Here is a 12,113-nt window from a genome sequence, read left to right as displayed (position 1 = left end):
GGGACTCTGTTACCAGTGTGTACAGCTGAGTGTGGGAGTAGAGCCCCTGGAGGGGGAGAACTGAGAGCTTGGGGCACCTGTAATAGATATTCTCCAGCCTGGGAGTCTGTTCTCTAATCTGGTTGATCAACCTGAAGTGAATCAATGACCAGGGAGGGGTGAGGAGCAGCCTGGCTGTTAATGACACCCAGCCAGGCTCTCCTTGAGCCTCTTTGCTCCCCACAAGCTGATATGTAATATCTACCATTATTCTGACAGTGGGAGAGGTGATGGTTTCCACATCACTCTGATATAAGTAGTTCACAGATTTCTTCCAGAGTAAGAAAGGGTAGAAATGAATTTTGGGAGCTCTTTCTTCTGTTCTTGCTTTTATTGATTTCCTGAGTGTCTTTGTGTCCATCATAAAATCTTGTTTTCAGTATATTTAGAGTATTTTAGGGTCTCTGTGAAGAGCAGCTCATGGGGAATGGAGCAGGAATTTAATGAGTTTTCAGTGATTGGAGCTGCTAGATGGAACATGCTGGAAAGGGGCAGCAGAGTCTTCAGCCCAGTCCCACCCAGAGCAGGAGTCTCCCTTCTGCCTCATCTACCTTAGGTGGCTTCTTGGGGCAAAAGTAATTTATTTGAGGCTTAGGTTAAGAAGGCACTGCCAGGAGGAATAACTGACCATGCTTGGGATTGCAGGGGAGCCCTGGCAGCCTCTGCTCTCTCAGGACACTCCCCAATGTCCCTTATTCTCCTTGGCCCCTCCAACCCAGACTTTGCCTTCAAAAGCCCAGGGAGAGGAGGAAACAGGCAATTAAAGCATCAAGCAGTCTGGTTCCCCTTTTTTTTTGGCCCCAACATCAAAGCTTACAGAGATAAAAACTGGAATATGCTGCAAGGGAGCAAATTCTGCAAAGTGCCACCAGCTCTTAGCATTCTGTTGTGACTGTTTTTATCCACGTGGTTTCCAAAAGCTTCCCAGCTCTCCAAGGATCCTCTTTCCTGCTCCTGGAATGCTCCTGTGGAGCTGGGGGTAAGCAGCAGCTGTTCCATGGAGCACACAGCTGGGTTGTTTGGGATGGGGAATGAGGAGTAATCAACTTTGGGGAGGGTGGTGGGAGCTCACTGTCATCTCAGGTGCAGAACACCCAGCTCTGCTGCCACAGAGTTCCCAACTTTCTGTGCCTGTTTCAGTATTTCCCTGTTCTCTGTCATGCCTGTAAGATCTCCAGTTTATTTTCTGTGAAGTTCCCATCCTGTTCCAGGTCTGATCAGGGATCTGCAGGTGCACATTTGACAGAATTATTTTCCTGTAGGTGCTTTCCTGTCCTGTGGGAGCTGGAGGAACATCCCTCAGTACCTGGGGGGTGCAGCCATTCCCTCTGGGATGAGGGAATTTTTTGCTGAGGAATGTTGAACACTGAGGAGTGTTAACCCTGGAGTTTCCTTAACTCTGCCCTCACGTATATGGTGATGGAGTACTGTGTGTGTGGGATGCAGGAAATGCTGGACAGTGTCCCAGAAAAGAGGTTTCCAGTGTTTCAGGCTCACGGGTAAGTTCTGTTCCCCTCCCCACTCTGCTCAGGCTGCATTTGAAATCAAACCTGGCTTTGTACAACAATTTCATATTTTACACCCATGCAGAAAGGTGAAAAGTTCTTGAAGTGGCCAGCAGGGATTGCCCTTAGATTCTGGGACCAAAACCATCCTCCTATTGGTTTTTATGTTCTTTTTGTTTTATTTCCTGAGCTGCCCAGCAACCCCTCCTGGTTCCTGTGCTCCTGCCATCCCAAGGAGTGTAAAGGGGAAATCTCCTGCCTAAATGGGGAGCAAGCCACAGTTGAGCATCAGAAAAGACTTTAAAGGCCTTGGGATGGGTTAGGGATTGGCAATATCCAGCATGATCTGGTAGCTGGGGTAGTTTGCTGGGGTAAGCTGGAGCCCCTTTCATTCCTAAAGTGAAGAAACTTGAGAATTCTGGGAATAGATACAAAAACATTGTCAGGATCAAATCAGGGCAGAGCAGCGAATCTGTGACAACTACATAATTTTATGGTCATATTTTCATTTTATTTTAAGAGATCTCTGAGATTACAGACAGCCTTAGTGAAATTCAGGCACATTAATATTATTTCTGGATATTATGAGATGAAACACTTGCCTCTACAACTGCCAGGCTGTGTGTGGGTTATAATGATGACCCAGAATCTCTGACCACAGCAAAAAGCTCCTTTCTTCTGGCTAAAAGTGTTTGATTTTTTTTACCTCTGCCTCTCTCTGCAGGTACTTTTGTCAGCTTATAGATGGCTTAGAATACTTGCACAGCCAAGGGATTGTCCACAAGGATATAAAACCGGGGAACCTCCTGCTAACAACCAATGGGACACTAAAAATATCTGATTTGGGCGTAGCAGAGGTATGTGAGAAGCACAGCCAAGTCAGAATGGGACATTCTAGATGGAGGTCACCTCTGTGGTGTCATTGATTTATTGTGCATTTAGTCTTTTGTTCTGTTGCATTTGCAGAGTGCTCCTAGGGACTCAGAATATTTATTGCAATTGGCAAAACACTTCTTTTGGTAACAGCATGAAACCTCCACTCAGGGAAGCAGAGAGGAGGAAGATGTCAATCTTGGATGAGCCCAAAAGTGGGGGGGAATGGGGATAAGCTCCATAACCTTATCCTTCTTTTTGTATGGAGACTCTTAGGTAGGAGAGGTGCAAGACTTGTCACTGTAGCATGTGGCTGCTGTGGTGGCTGATCTCATCACCTGTAGATGTTCAGCAGAGTTTTCCCCTGTTGTTTCCCAGGTGGAACTTTTCCAAGAGTCACAGTTTGTTTTCCTTGGGAGCCTGACACTGTTTGGTCTCTCCTGTCACAGGCATTGCATCCATTTGCAGAGGATGACACGTGCAGGACGAGCCAGGGGTCGCCAGCATTCCAGCCCCCAGAAATTGCCAATGGCCTTGACACCTTTTCAGGCTTTAAAGTCGACATCTGGTCTGCAGGGGTGACGCTGTGAGTGCCCAGGAGCCCCCAGGAACTTCATAACTGACACCCTCAGATAGCTCAGTCCAAGCCCAGCTCTGTCAGCACTGCTCTTGTGTGGTGGGGGGAGCTGAGGGAGGGTGCTGCTCACTCCTGTGGGTGGGTTTGTCCTCCCCAAAGTACCTGTGATTCTGCACAAGGGGATCTTTGCTCTCCATGAGTGATTCTGCAGCTGTTGCTCAGCTCCCAGAGGCACAGTCAGGGCAGTAACAGAAACCACAAGTATCTCCTGTATTTATTTTTAAGTTTTTGCTATCCCAGATTGTCAGGGAGATGTCCTGGTGGTTTTGACCCCTGTGAATGAAAAGCTGTGAGGAGGGCAGGCTAAGCTTAAAGAGGTTTTGGACATACTGCCAAATATTCCTCCTTTGGTTTCTGCTTGGCTGCTTTTGGCTTATGTAGTCAGGTAAGAACTGAGTACCTGTGTTCTGCTTCTCATCCTGCTTCTCCTGCTTTCACAGATACAATATCACAACGGGTCTGTACCCTTTTGAAGGGGATAATATCTATAAATTATTTGAAAACATCGGGAAAGGCGACTACACAATTCCAGAGGATTGTGGTCCTCCACTCTCAGACCTATTGAGAGGTGAGTCTTCCCAGCTGCTTCCAAAAGGGTAACATTTATAGATGCAACAGCTTGAACAGTGCCAGAGCTTCCTTCCAAGTGTCCTGTGGGGATATGGGATCCTGTTAATCAGGGAGGTTGTACTTACAGCCTTACAAGACTCTGGCAGATCTTCAGCACTGGTGTTTTCCTGACATGCACAGCTTGCAGCCACTACTGTGTAGAGTTGGTTCTTGCATTGTTTCCTGTGCTCTGAGAACCTTCAGTATCTAAAAACAAAGCCCACAAGAGGTTAAATTTAAAATTGCATAATAGCATTGATGCAGGTTTGGACAGTGAGAATGCTCAGATGCTGTGTCCAGGCTTTCCCTGATGTCGCATTCTGAGTACTCAGGGTCTGCTGTCCCTCCTCATCAACTTCTGCTCTGGACTTACTTGTCTCAGTCCCATTTGTCTGCTTCTCCCCAAATTCAGAGCTGCAGGATATTGGAGCAGTGACAGTTTCACAGCAGGGCTGGGATAGGAACAAGAGTGGCACTTTCTGGGGAGAAAGTTGTGGGGCTTTTTGGGTTTTTTTTATTCCTATCACTTATTGCAGCAGTTTGAGGTTTAGTGCTGAGCAGTCTCTACCCGTGGAGTCTGAGGGGTCAGGCAGGGCAGCAGTTGTGCTGTGCACAGCAGGCAGCCTGGTGAGCCCCTTTGGCAGGAGCTGGGATGTGATTCCAGCCTGTGGGAGAGTGACCAGCATTCCCAGTGCCTGCTCAGCAGCAGGACAGCCAGGTGCTCCCCAGCCCTCAGCACAGACTCATCCTCTCCTTTCTCCTCAACTCTTTGTGAGGAATCAGCCCCTACATGTGGGATGTTTTGTCTTGTTTTTCTTTGGTTTTCCTGGCCTTGTGCTCTGTGGGGTTGGTGAGGGGCTGTGCCCTCCTGCTGGCAGCCTGTCAGCTCTGCAGGCCTGGGCTCGGTGCAGGGACATGGGCACAGTGCAGGGACATGGGCACAGTGCAGGGACATGGGCACAGTGCAGGGACATGGGCACAGTGCAGGGACACATCTCCAGGCTGAGAGCAGCCCCTGGCTCCTGGCTTAGTGCAGGGACACAGCTCCAGGCTCAGAGCAGCCCCTGGCCCCTGGCTCAGTGCAGGGACATGGGCACAGTGCAGGGACACAGCTCCAGGCTGAGAGCAGCCCCTGGCACCTGGCTCAGTGCAGGGACACAGCTCCAGGCTCAGAGCAGCCCCTGGCTCCTGGCTCAGTGCAGGGACACAGCTCCAGGCTGAGAGCAGCCCCTGGCCCCTGGCTCAGTGCAGGGACACATCTCCAGGCTGAGAGCAGCCCCTGGCTCCTGGCTCAGTGCAGGGACACAGCTCCAGGCTCAGAGCAGCCCCTGGCTCCTGGCTCAGTGCAGGGACACAGCTCCAGGCTGAGAGCAGCCCCTGGCCCCTGGCTCAGTGCAGGGACACAGCTCCAGGCTCAGTGCAGGGACACAGCTCCAGGCTCAATGCAGGGACATGGGCTCAGTGCAGGAACACAGGCTGAGTGCAGGGACACATCTCCAGGCTGAGAGCAGCCCCTGGCCCCTGGCTCAGTGCAGGGACACAGCTCCAGGCTCAGAGCAGCCCCTGGCCCCTGGCTTAGTGCAGGGACACAGCTCCTGGCTCAGTGCAGGGACACAGCTCCAGGCTCAGAGCAGCCCCTGGCCCCTGGCTCAGTGCAGGGACACAGCTCCAGGCTCAGAGCAGCCCCTGGCTCCTGGCTCAGTGCAGGGACACAGCTCCTGGCTCAGTGCAGGGACACAGCTCCAGGCTCAGAGCAGCCCCTGACCTCTGGCTCAGTGCAGGGACACAGCTCCAGGCTGAGAGCAGCCCCTGGCCCCTGGCTCAGTGCAGGGACACAGCTCCAGGCTGAGAGCAGCCCCTGGCCCCTGGCTCAGTGCAGGGACACATCTCCAGGCTGAGAGCAGCCCCTGGCCCCTGGCTCAGTGCAGGGACACAGCTCCAGGCTCAGAGCAGCCCCTGGCTCCTGGCTCAGTGCAGGGACACAGCTCCAGGCTCAGTGCAGGGACACAGCTCCAGGCTGAGAGCAGCCCCTGGCCCCTGGCTCAGTGCAGGGACACATCTCCAGGCTGAGAGCAGCCCCTGGCCCCTGGCTCAGTGCAGGGACACAGCTCCAGGCTCAGAGCAGCCCCTGGCCCCTGGCTTAGTGCAGGGACACAGCTCCAGGCTCAGAGCAGCCCCTGGCCCCTGGCTCAGTGCAGGGACACAGCTCCAGGCTGAGAGCAGCCCCTGGCTCCTGGCTCAGTGCAGGGACACAGCTCCAGGCTCAGTGCAGGGACACAGCTCCAGGCTGAGAGCAGCCCCTGGCCCCTGGCTCAGTGCAGGGACACAGCTCCATGCTCAGAGCAGCTCCTGGCTCCTGGCCCGTGCCGGCCGTGCTGGCGGCAGGTGGTGCTGTCAGTCCGAGCTCTTCCGCTGCCGCCGCCCGGGGCTCCCCCGGCCCCTCGGAGCTGCCAGACCTCCGCAGCCCCCCTCAGAGGCTATTTTAGTTTCCCTGGCCCCAGGCCAATGATGAAATCAGTTATTTCCATGTGTTTCCAAAAGCATTAGCCAGCTTTAGCAGCTTTCTGAAGGCGTTACATAAGGCAGCGCTTCCAATGGCGCCCGGCACAGCCGGGATCCGGCTGCTCCGCCGAGCCCGACACGGTGGCTGCTCCTGCCCTGGTGTGCTTGACATTGCACCTGCCAGCCCCAGGGAACAGTGGCCTGAGCTCTGTGTGCTATTTGGCTTGTGACTGCTGACTCCAAACTTGGCCTTTAATGAGCTGGGAATTGCCCAAATGGAGCAAACCCTGCAGTGCTGTTGGTCCGGCAGCAGCTCTCCTAAAGCATCCAGCAGAATTCCTTGGAGGTTTGTGATCATCCTCTCAGCTGCACTTAGTGATTCCCCCAGGGAAAAGGAGCGTGGCAGTTTTCTCTTTTCCTGTGCTGAGGATATTGACAGCTTAAAATCTTGTGCTTCATTAGCACAATAACTCCTCTCCTAGTTCTCTTCCCACCCCTGCGTGAGATCTGGAGCCAGAATTACCTAGTCTTCCCTCTGCCTGATTTTACATGGAGGAGCCTTGAATCTGTTGTCCTTTGTCCATCTCTTACAGCCTGATTCTCCTCTTGAATCCTCACTGCTGTCAGTTTATCTGTCTGCATCCCTTCTGTGTTTGTGCACCACAGAGGTGGGAGTTGATTTGGTTTGGTGAGGAGAGGAGCTTGTCTGGGAGGAGGTGGCTACACCCTTTTCTTTCAGGGCAGTGGGAAGCCCTAAGGATCCCTTTTCCTGTCCTCTCTCCCACTTGAGAAGTCTCCCACCCCTCATATTGCTGTGTACAAACTGCTACATTGCAAAAGCTGCCAAAACCTTCTGATATTCCCCTTGCTTGATGTGAGACACATTTTCCAGTGGCCAGCATACCAGGTGGCCTCGAGGGGGATGAATTTTGGGTGGGATTGTCCCAGCTCTGCCTGCTCTGGAAGCCTGTGCAGCTCCCCAGCATCTGCTGATGCCCAGGGCTGAGCTGTGCAGTGGTGGCACCATGTAGCTATGGTGACAAACCTGGATGCTTTATTTAGTTCCTGCTTTTCCTCCAGAACATCTGCATTTCCTGGTTGGTGCCTGCTCCTGCAGCAGGCTGGAGCTGAATCCATTGCCTGTGGATCAGATATTGTAAATGGCTGTGTTTGTGTGAGCAGCACAGACACCCCCAGCTCAGCTCTGTCAGTCTGGTGGTTTTGTCTCATCTTTGTGCTGCTTTGAAAGGCTCTAAAAGCCCTTGCAGGGCTGTGAGTGCCTGGTCTGGGTTTGAGTGAGGCAGAATTCAGTGCAGCAAAGTGCTCATTTCCTCTGTCTGCCAGGGCTGTGCTGACCACAGGCCCCACAGCCGGGCTCTGAAGAAAACACAAACACAATTTGTAAGGCTTTTTTCTTCTTCTGTTGACTACTTTTGTAGTGCTCTTTACTTTTTCTTCCCCTTGAGCTTGTTCTTATCTTTGTTCCCCTTTTCCAGAACAGCAGAGTTTAGAGGACTTAAAGCTTCAGTGGTATTTGGCTTGTAAAGAGACCCGCATGACAGTATATCCTCCAGATTAGTTGGGATGCTGCTCCTTGTTTTGTCTCCCTAATCAGGGATGAAGCTTTATTTATACTCTTCAGGGATGGAAAGAAGAAGTGCTGGTGCTGTTTTGTGTGTGCAGCCAGGAGAGATGTGTCAGAGTGGAAGAGTTTATAAATAGCTTTAAGGTTCTTCTGGCAGCATCTGCCCATGGCTTATCAACTCCTTTGCACTTTGCTTCTGGACCAGAAAAATGCACAAGGTCAGCTTTCCTTCTCCTGGTCTAATAGACTTTTACTGGAAAAGGAAGCTCTGAGGCTGCAGCTCTGCATTAATCAGCATCTGGATTGATTTCCAGGCCCTGTGACATGGTGGTTGGATCCTCAGCAGTTTGTTTTCTCACTTCCATGACCTTTCCTTGCTAGGACAGTGAGAGGATGTGTCCTGGTGACAGTGGGGTGCTTTAATTCTGCTGTGGCAGGAGTCCCCAGGGCTGTCTGTGAGGCCTGGCCTGGATCACAGGCTCAAGATTTGCCTGCAGAGGGAGTTTGTGGCCAGAACAGCCAGCTGAGTGCAGGGAGAGGGAGAAGGTCCTGCCTCATTTACAGATTTGCCTCACACTGCTTTTACAGTGGTTGTTAAATGTTGATCCAAGTTGGAGACTGAGGTGGAATCCAGGTTGAGTTCATTAACCTTGCTGTTGGATTTCTTCCTGTTTCTCCAGTCCCACACCTGAGACTGTCCTGTGTTCTGAACTCTGGAATTCTGCCCTGTGCCTGTCCAGGATCACTGGGTGTGTGGGCTGGGGGTTGTGAGGAGCTCAGGGCAAATCCATGATCTCCAGTTTCTGGGTTGTCACTTGATGTGATTTGAAAGATTTTGAAACTGTTGATGTGCTGCAGAGGACACGAGATCCCCCTGGCTGGGCAGGGCTGTGTGGTGCCTGTTCTTATCAATATAATACCTGATAATTCTCAATGAGAGGACTTCATCTTTTAGGAATAATTTCCTCATGGAAAAGATTGTCAGGCACTGGATGGGGCTGCCCAGTGAGTTTTGGAGCAAGGGGACACCTGGACGTGACACTCAGTGCTCTGCTCCAGGTGACAAATTGGGGATCAGCAACAGCTTGGACTGATTCTGTGACCCCCTGTAGGAACACAGGGAACAGTGGGGAGCAGAGGCTGGAGCTGGGCCTCTTGAAACATTCCCTGGCACAGCCTGGCCCATCCTTGCTGACAGATAAACTCCAGGGAAGTCTTTACCCTAAATGGCTGCGGGCAGACACTCGGGGATGACTTGCCTGGTGAATAGAACATGATGTTTTGTCTTGCTGCAGCCTCTCTTCAGAGCAGGGCTTGAGCCACAGAGCTGCCACCAGTGACTCACAGCTGAATGTATGAATGTACATTTTCAGTGAGGATACTTGCTGTTTTCTTACAAATGTTGCCCCAAATGCAGTCATTTTTCATTGAAGTAAAAATTCATTTAGTTGGATTATTTTCCTTCTGCCTTTTTAATGACTTGAGAGCAACAGCTCCCTGTGCCCTGGCTGTTTGTGACTACTGCTCCTGGGCCTCTTTTAATAATTTACCTTAAACTTCTTCTCCTGCTTGTACTGGTTTCATCTGGTAAATGCCTTACATTTCAAAAACACCTTGAAGTGTGGTGGGTAAATAAATCAATAGGGGGAGTGGGTGGTGTCCTGACATCTCTGTTTCTCACAAGATTAATAAGAGAACTCAGTCAGTACTTGCTCCTGTCCCCTAAACTTTGTGTGAGAGCTCTTTGCAGCCCTATTTCTTAAAAAGAAAAAAAAAAAAAAAGCCAACTCATTTGGGCAGCTCAGCTGTGAAACTGTCTGATCATCTTATTAATAGGTTCTTTAATTAGGTGTGGGATTTTTTTTTTTTCCTCTGAACTTATTTTCTGTAAGGTGAGGAGAAATTCCATCTGTACGTGAGAAAACTCCTTTACTGTCAGGGTTGAGCTCTGGAACAGGCTGCACTGGGGGGGTGGGTTTGTAGAGTTTCTATCCTCAGACACCTTCAAAACCCAGTCCAAACAATCCAAAACTTGGAGGAATTGGGCTCTGAGGACTCAAGTTCCTGAGCCAGGAACCTGACCTGTGACCTGGTGAGCTCCTCCTGGATTGCTTTAACCTACTTCATGTGATGTCATGTGGATCAGTAGTGATTCCATCTGCCTTAAAGCTCTTAATGCTGTGGCCAGCATGGATAAACCTTCCCAAATTGCCAGGGCAAAGTGTATTTTGGGTTCTGGAGACAAAATAATTTCAGTCTTTCCCCACTGTACTGTCCTATCCCCCCTCTTTGTCCATATCTGATGTGATATGAACAGACTGATAGGGAGCAGATTTAGGTATTTATCTCTTCCATGACCTTTGAACTGTAGGATCTCACCTGCAAGGCCCCTGTAGCTTCCTGCTTTTACTAGGAATTGTCTTTCCAGCCCTCATTTCCAAGTGTCCACCCAGATGTATCCTCACTCCTGTGTTCTCAATGTGTCCTTGTCCTGGCTCTCCCCAGCACTCTGCACTGTTTGCTCCTGTCCTGACTTTCTGAATTCCTGTTTGACAGTGACTGCTGCTTCCCAGACTTTTCTGGTTGCTGGAGATGGGTTCCTCCTGTTCCAACCCATCTCCAAACCCTCATTCTTCATGCAACCTGTGCAGTGCTTCAGGGGATCATCCAGTAAAAGCAAAACTCCTTGTAGTGTTCAGCCATGAGGCCTTGTTAATGTTCATTATGGGAATATATTCCTGGAACCTTTATTGGAGAATATCTTGAATGCTGCTGGATGAAACTCTCAGGGTTCCATTGGCTCATTTCTGAGTATGGCAAAATTTGCTCCTTTCCTTCTGTTGAGTTGTGAAGCTGCTGAAAGGCTGTGGAGCAGAGTGGGCATCCCAGGAAGCTGTTTAAGGAATCCACCTCCTTCTCTCCCAGAGAGAATAGGGATGAGCTGCTTTTCCTCTCCCCACTCTGCTCACCACCCACCTCAGCTACCTCAGCAGATGATCCCAGAAATCCAAGTCCTAGCCAGGGCACAGGAAAGGGCAGTAGGATGGTTTGGTTTTTTGTTTTTTTTTGTTTGTTCTCCCCAGCTGCATCTCAGAATAGAATTCCACCAGACCAGAGGATTTGGGACACAGAGCAAAAGGTTTTGGCTCTTCCATGGAAATGCAAAGTCTTGATTTTCCTCACCTGGAGACTTTCTTGGAGCTGTGATGGAGGGCTGGGCAAGCCTCAGTCCCTGCACTGGGAGGGAGGGAAGGGCTGTACCTGCTTTACTGGTGGGAAGCTGAGGAACAGACTGGAACAGGTCTGCAATGGGATGGGGATTTTATGCTGAGTTTCCTGTGGCCAGTGGAGCAAATCCTGCCTGGAGCTGCCAGGACTGGACACAGCATGGCTGTTGGAGAGGGAGGGGGAGGGAAGGACAGGGCTTTGTGCTTCCTGGCCTTGACTCACCTGAGAGTGACTGTGATCACACCTGGACTTTTTTCCTTCTTTTCAGGGATGCTTGAATACGACCCAGCCAAGAGGTTCTCAATACAGCAGATAAGGCAGCACAAGTGAGTGTTACCACTCCTTCTCTTCCTGCTCCTCCTGTACCTGTGCTCCTGCTCCCACCTCCTGTTTCCTTCTGGCAGCAGACACATGGAAGTCACTAGATCTCCTTCCTCCAGCTCTGCTGGTGCTCTGTCAACCTCCACTTGGCTTTTTTCCTGCTATTAGAGCATCCGGTGAAGCACTGGAATTGCTAACCAGTAAATAAGGAATATGTTGGACGTCTGTTTGTGGCGTGCCTGCTTCTGGATAATTAAGGGTTCTGGATAATTTTTTCCAGAGGCCAGCAAGTACTAATGGAGCAGAACAGGAGGTCCTGAAGGCTGTGTTATTGAAGTAGGACTGTTCAGTAACGTGTGTTAGTTCTGGCCAGTCTGGGGACAGAAATATCCCCTGGTATTTGCTCCATATGGAGCCAGTATGTGGAAAAGCATTACAGGACAATAGGAATTTTTTTTTTTTTCTTTCTCTTTAATATCACAGTCCTCCCTCCCCCATATCCTCCCCCATTTTCCATGCCATAGTCAGGGGGGGAAATGCCCCTTTATCACTGAGGGGTTTTTTTTTTTAAGGATCTGTTTGAACATGCTGGCTCTGAGCAGAGATTTCCTGGGCGGATAAAAGTACAAGAACAAAAAGCATCATGAGGCTGCTCCACTGCGGAGGCTGCATTAGCTTATCTCCTCTTGAAATGGGAAGTGCTTCTGAGGACAGGCAGAGCTGCCTCTGGACTGCAGCTGCTTGGCCTGTGAGCCTGCCCAGATCCTTTTGGGAGCTGTAAAATCAAGGATGTGATCCAGGGTGGTGCTGAGCC

At 50.7% G+C, this 12,113-nt stretch overlaps 1 protein-coding gene across 1 annotated transcript in view; it reads left to right on the top strand.

The window, feature by feature from the left end:
* STK11 (serine/threonine kinase 11) overlaps nucleotides 1-12,113 on the top strand; it is a 32,694-nt gene that overhangs the window by 8,504 nt on the left and 12,077 nt on the right. The window contains exons 4-8 of the mRNA XM_079328466.1: nucleotides 1,449-1,538; nucleotides 2,269-2,401; nucleotides 2,867-3,003; nucleotides 3,495-3,622; nucleotides 11,247-11,304. Of these exons, the coding sequence (XP_079184592.1) occupies nucleotides 1,449-1,538; nucleotides 2,269-2,401; nucleotides 2,867-3,003; nucleotides 3,495-3,622; nucleotides 11,247-11,304 (546 nt within the window). The remainder of the gene's footprint in view (nucleotides 1-1,448; nucleotides 1,539-2,268; nucleotides 2,402-2,866; nucleotides 3,004-3,494; nucleotides 3,623-11,246; nucleotides 11,305-12,113) is intronic.

Source organism: Erithacus rubecula (genome assembly GCF_903797595.1).
Source record: "Erithacus rubecula genome assembly, chromosome: 28".
In the NCBI taxonomy this organism is placed as follows: Eukaryota; Metazoa; Chordata; class Aves; order Passeriformes; family Muscicapidae; genus Erithacus; species Erithacus rubecula.
This window is presented reverse-complemented; position numbering and strand designations above follow the sequence as displayed.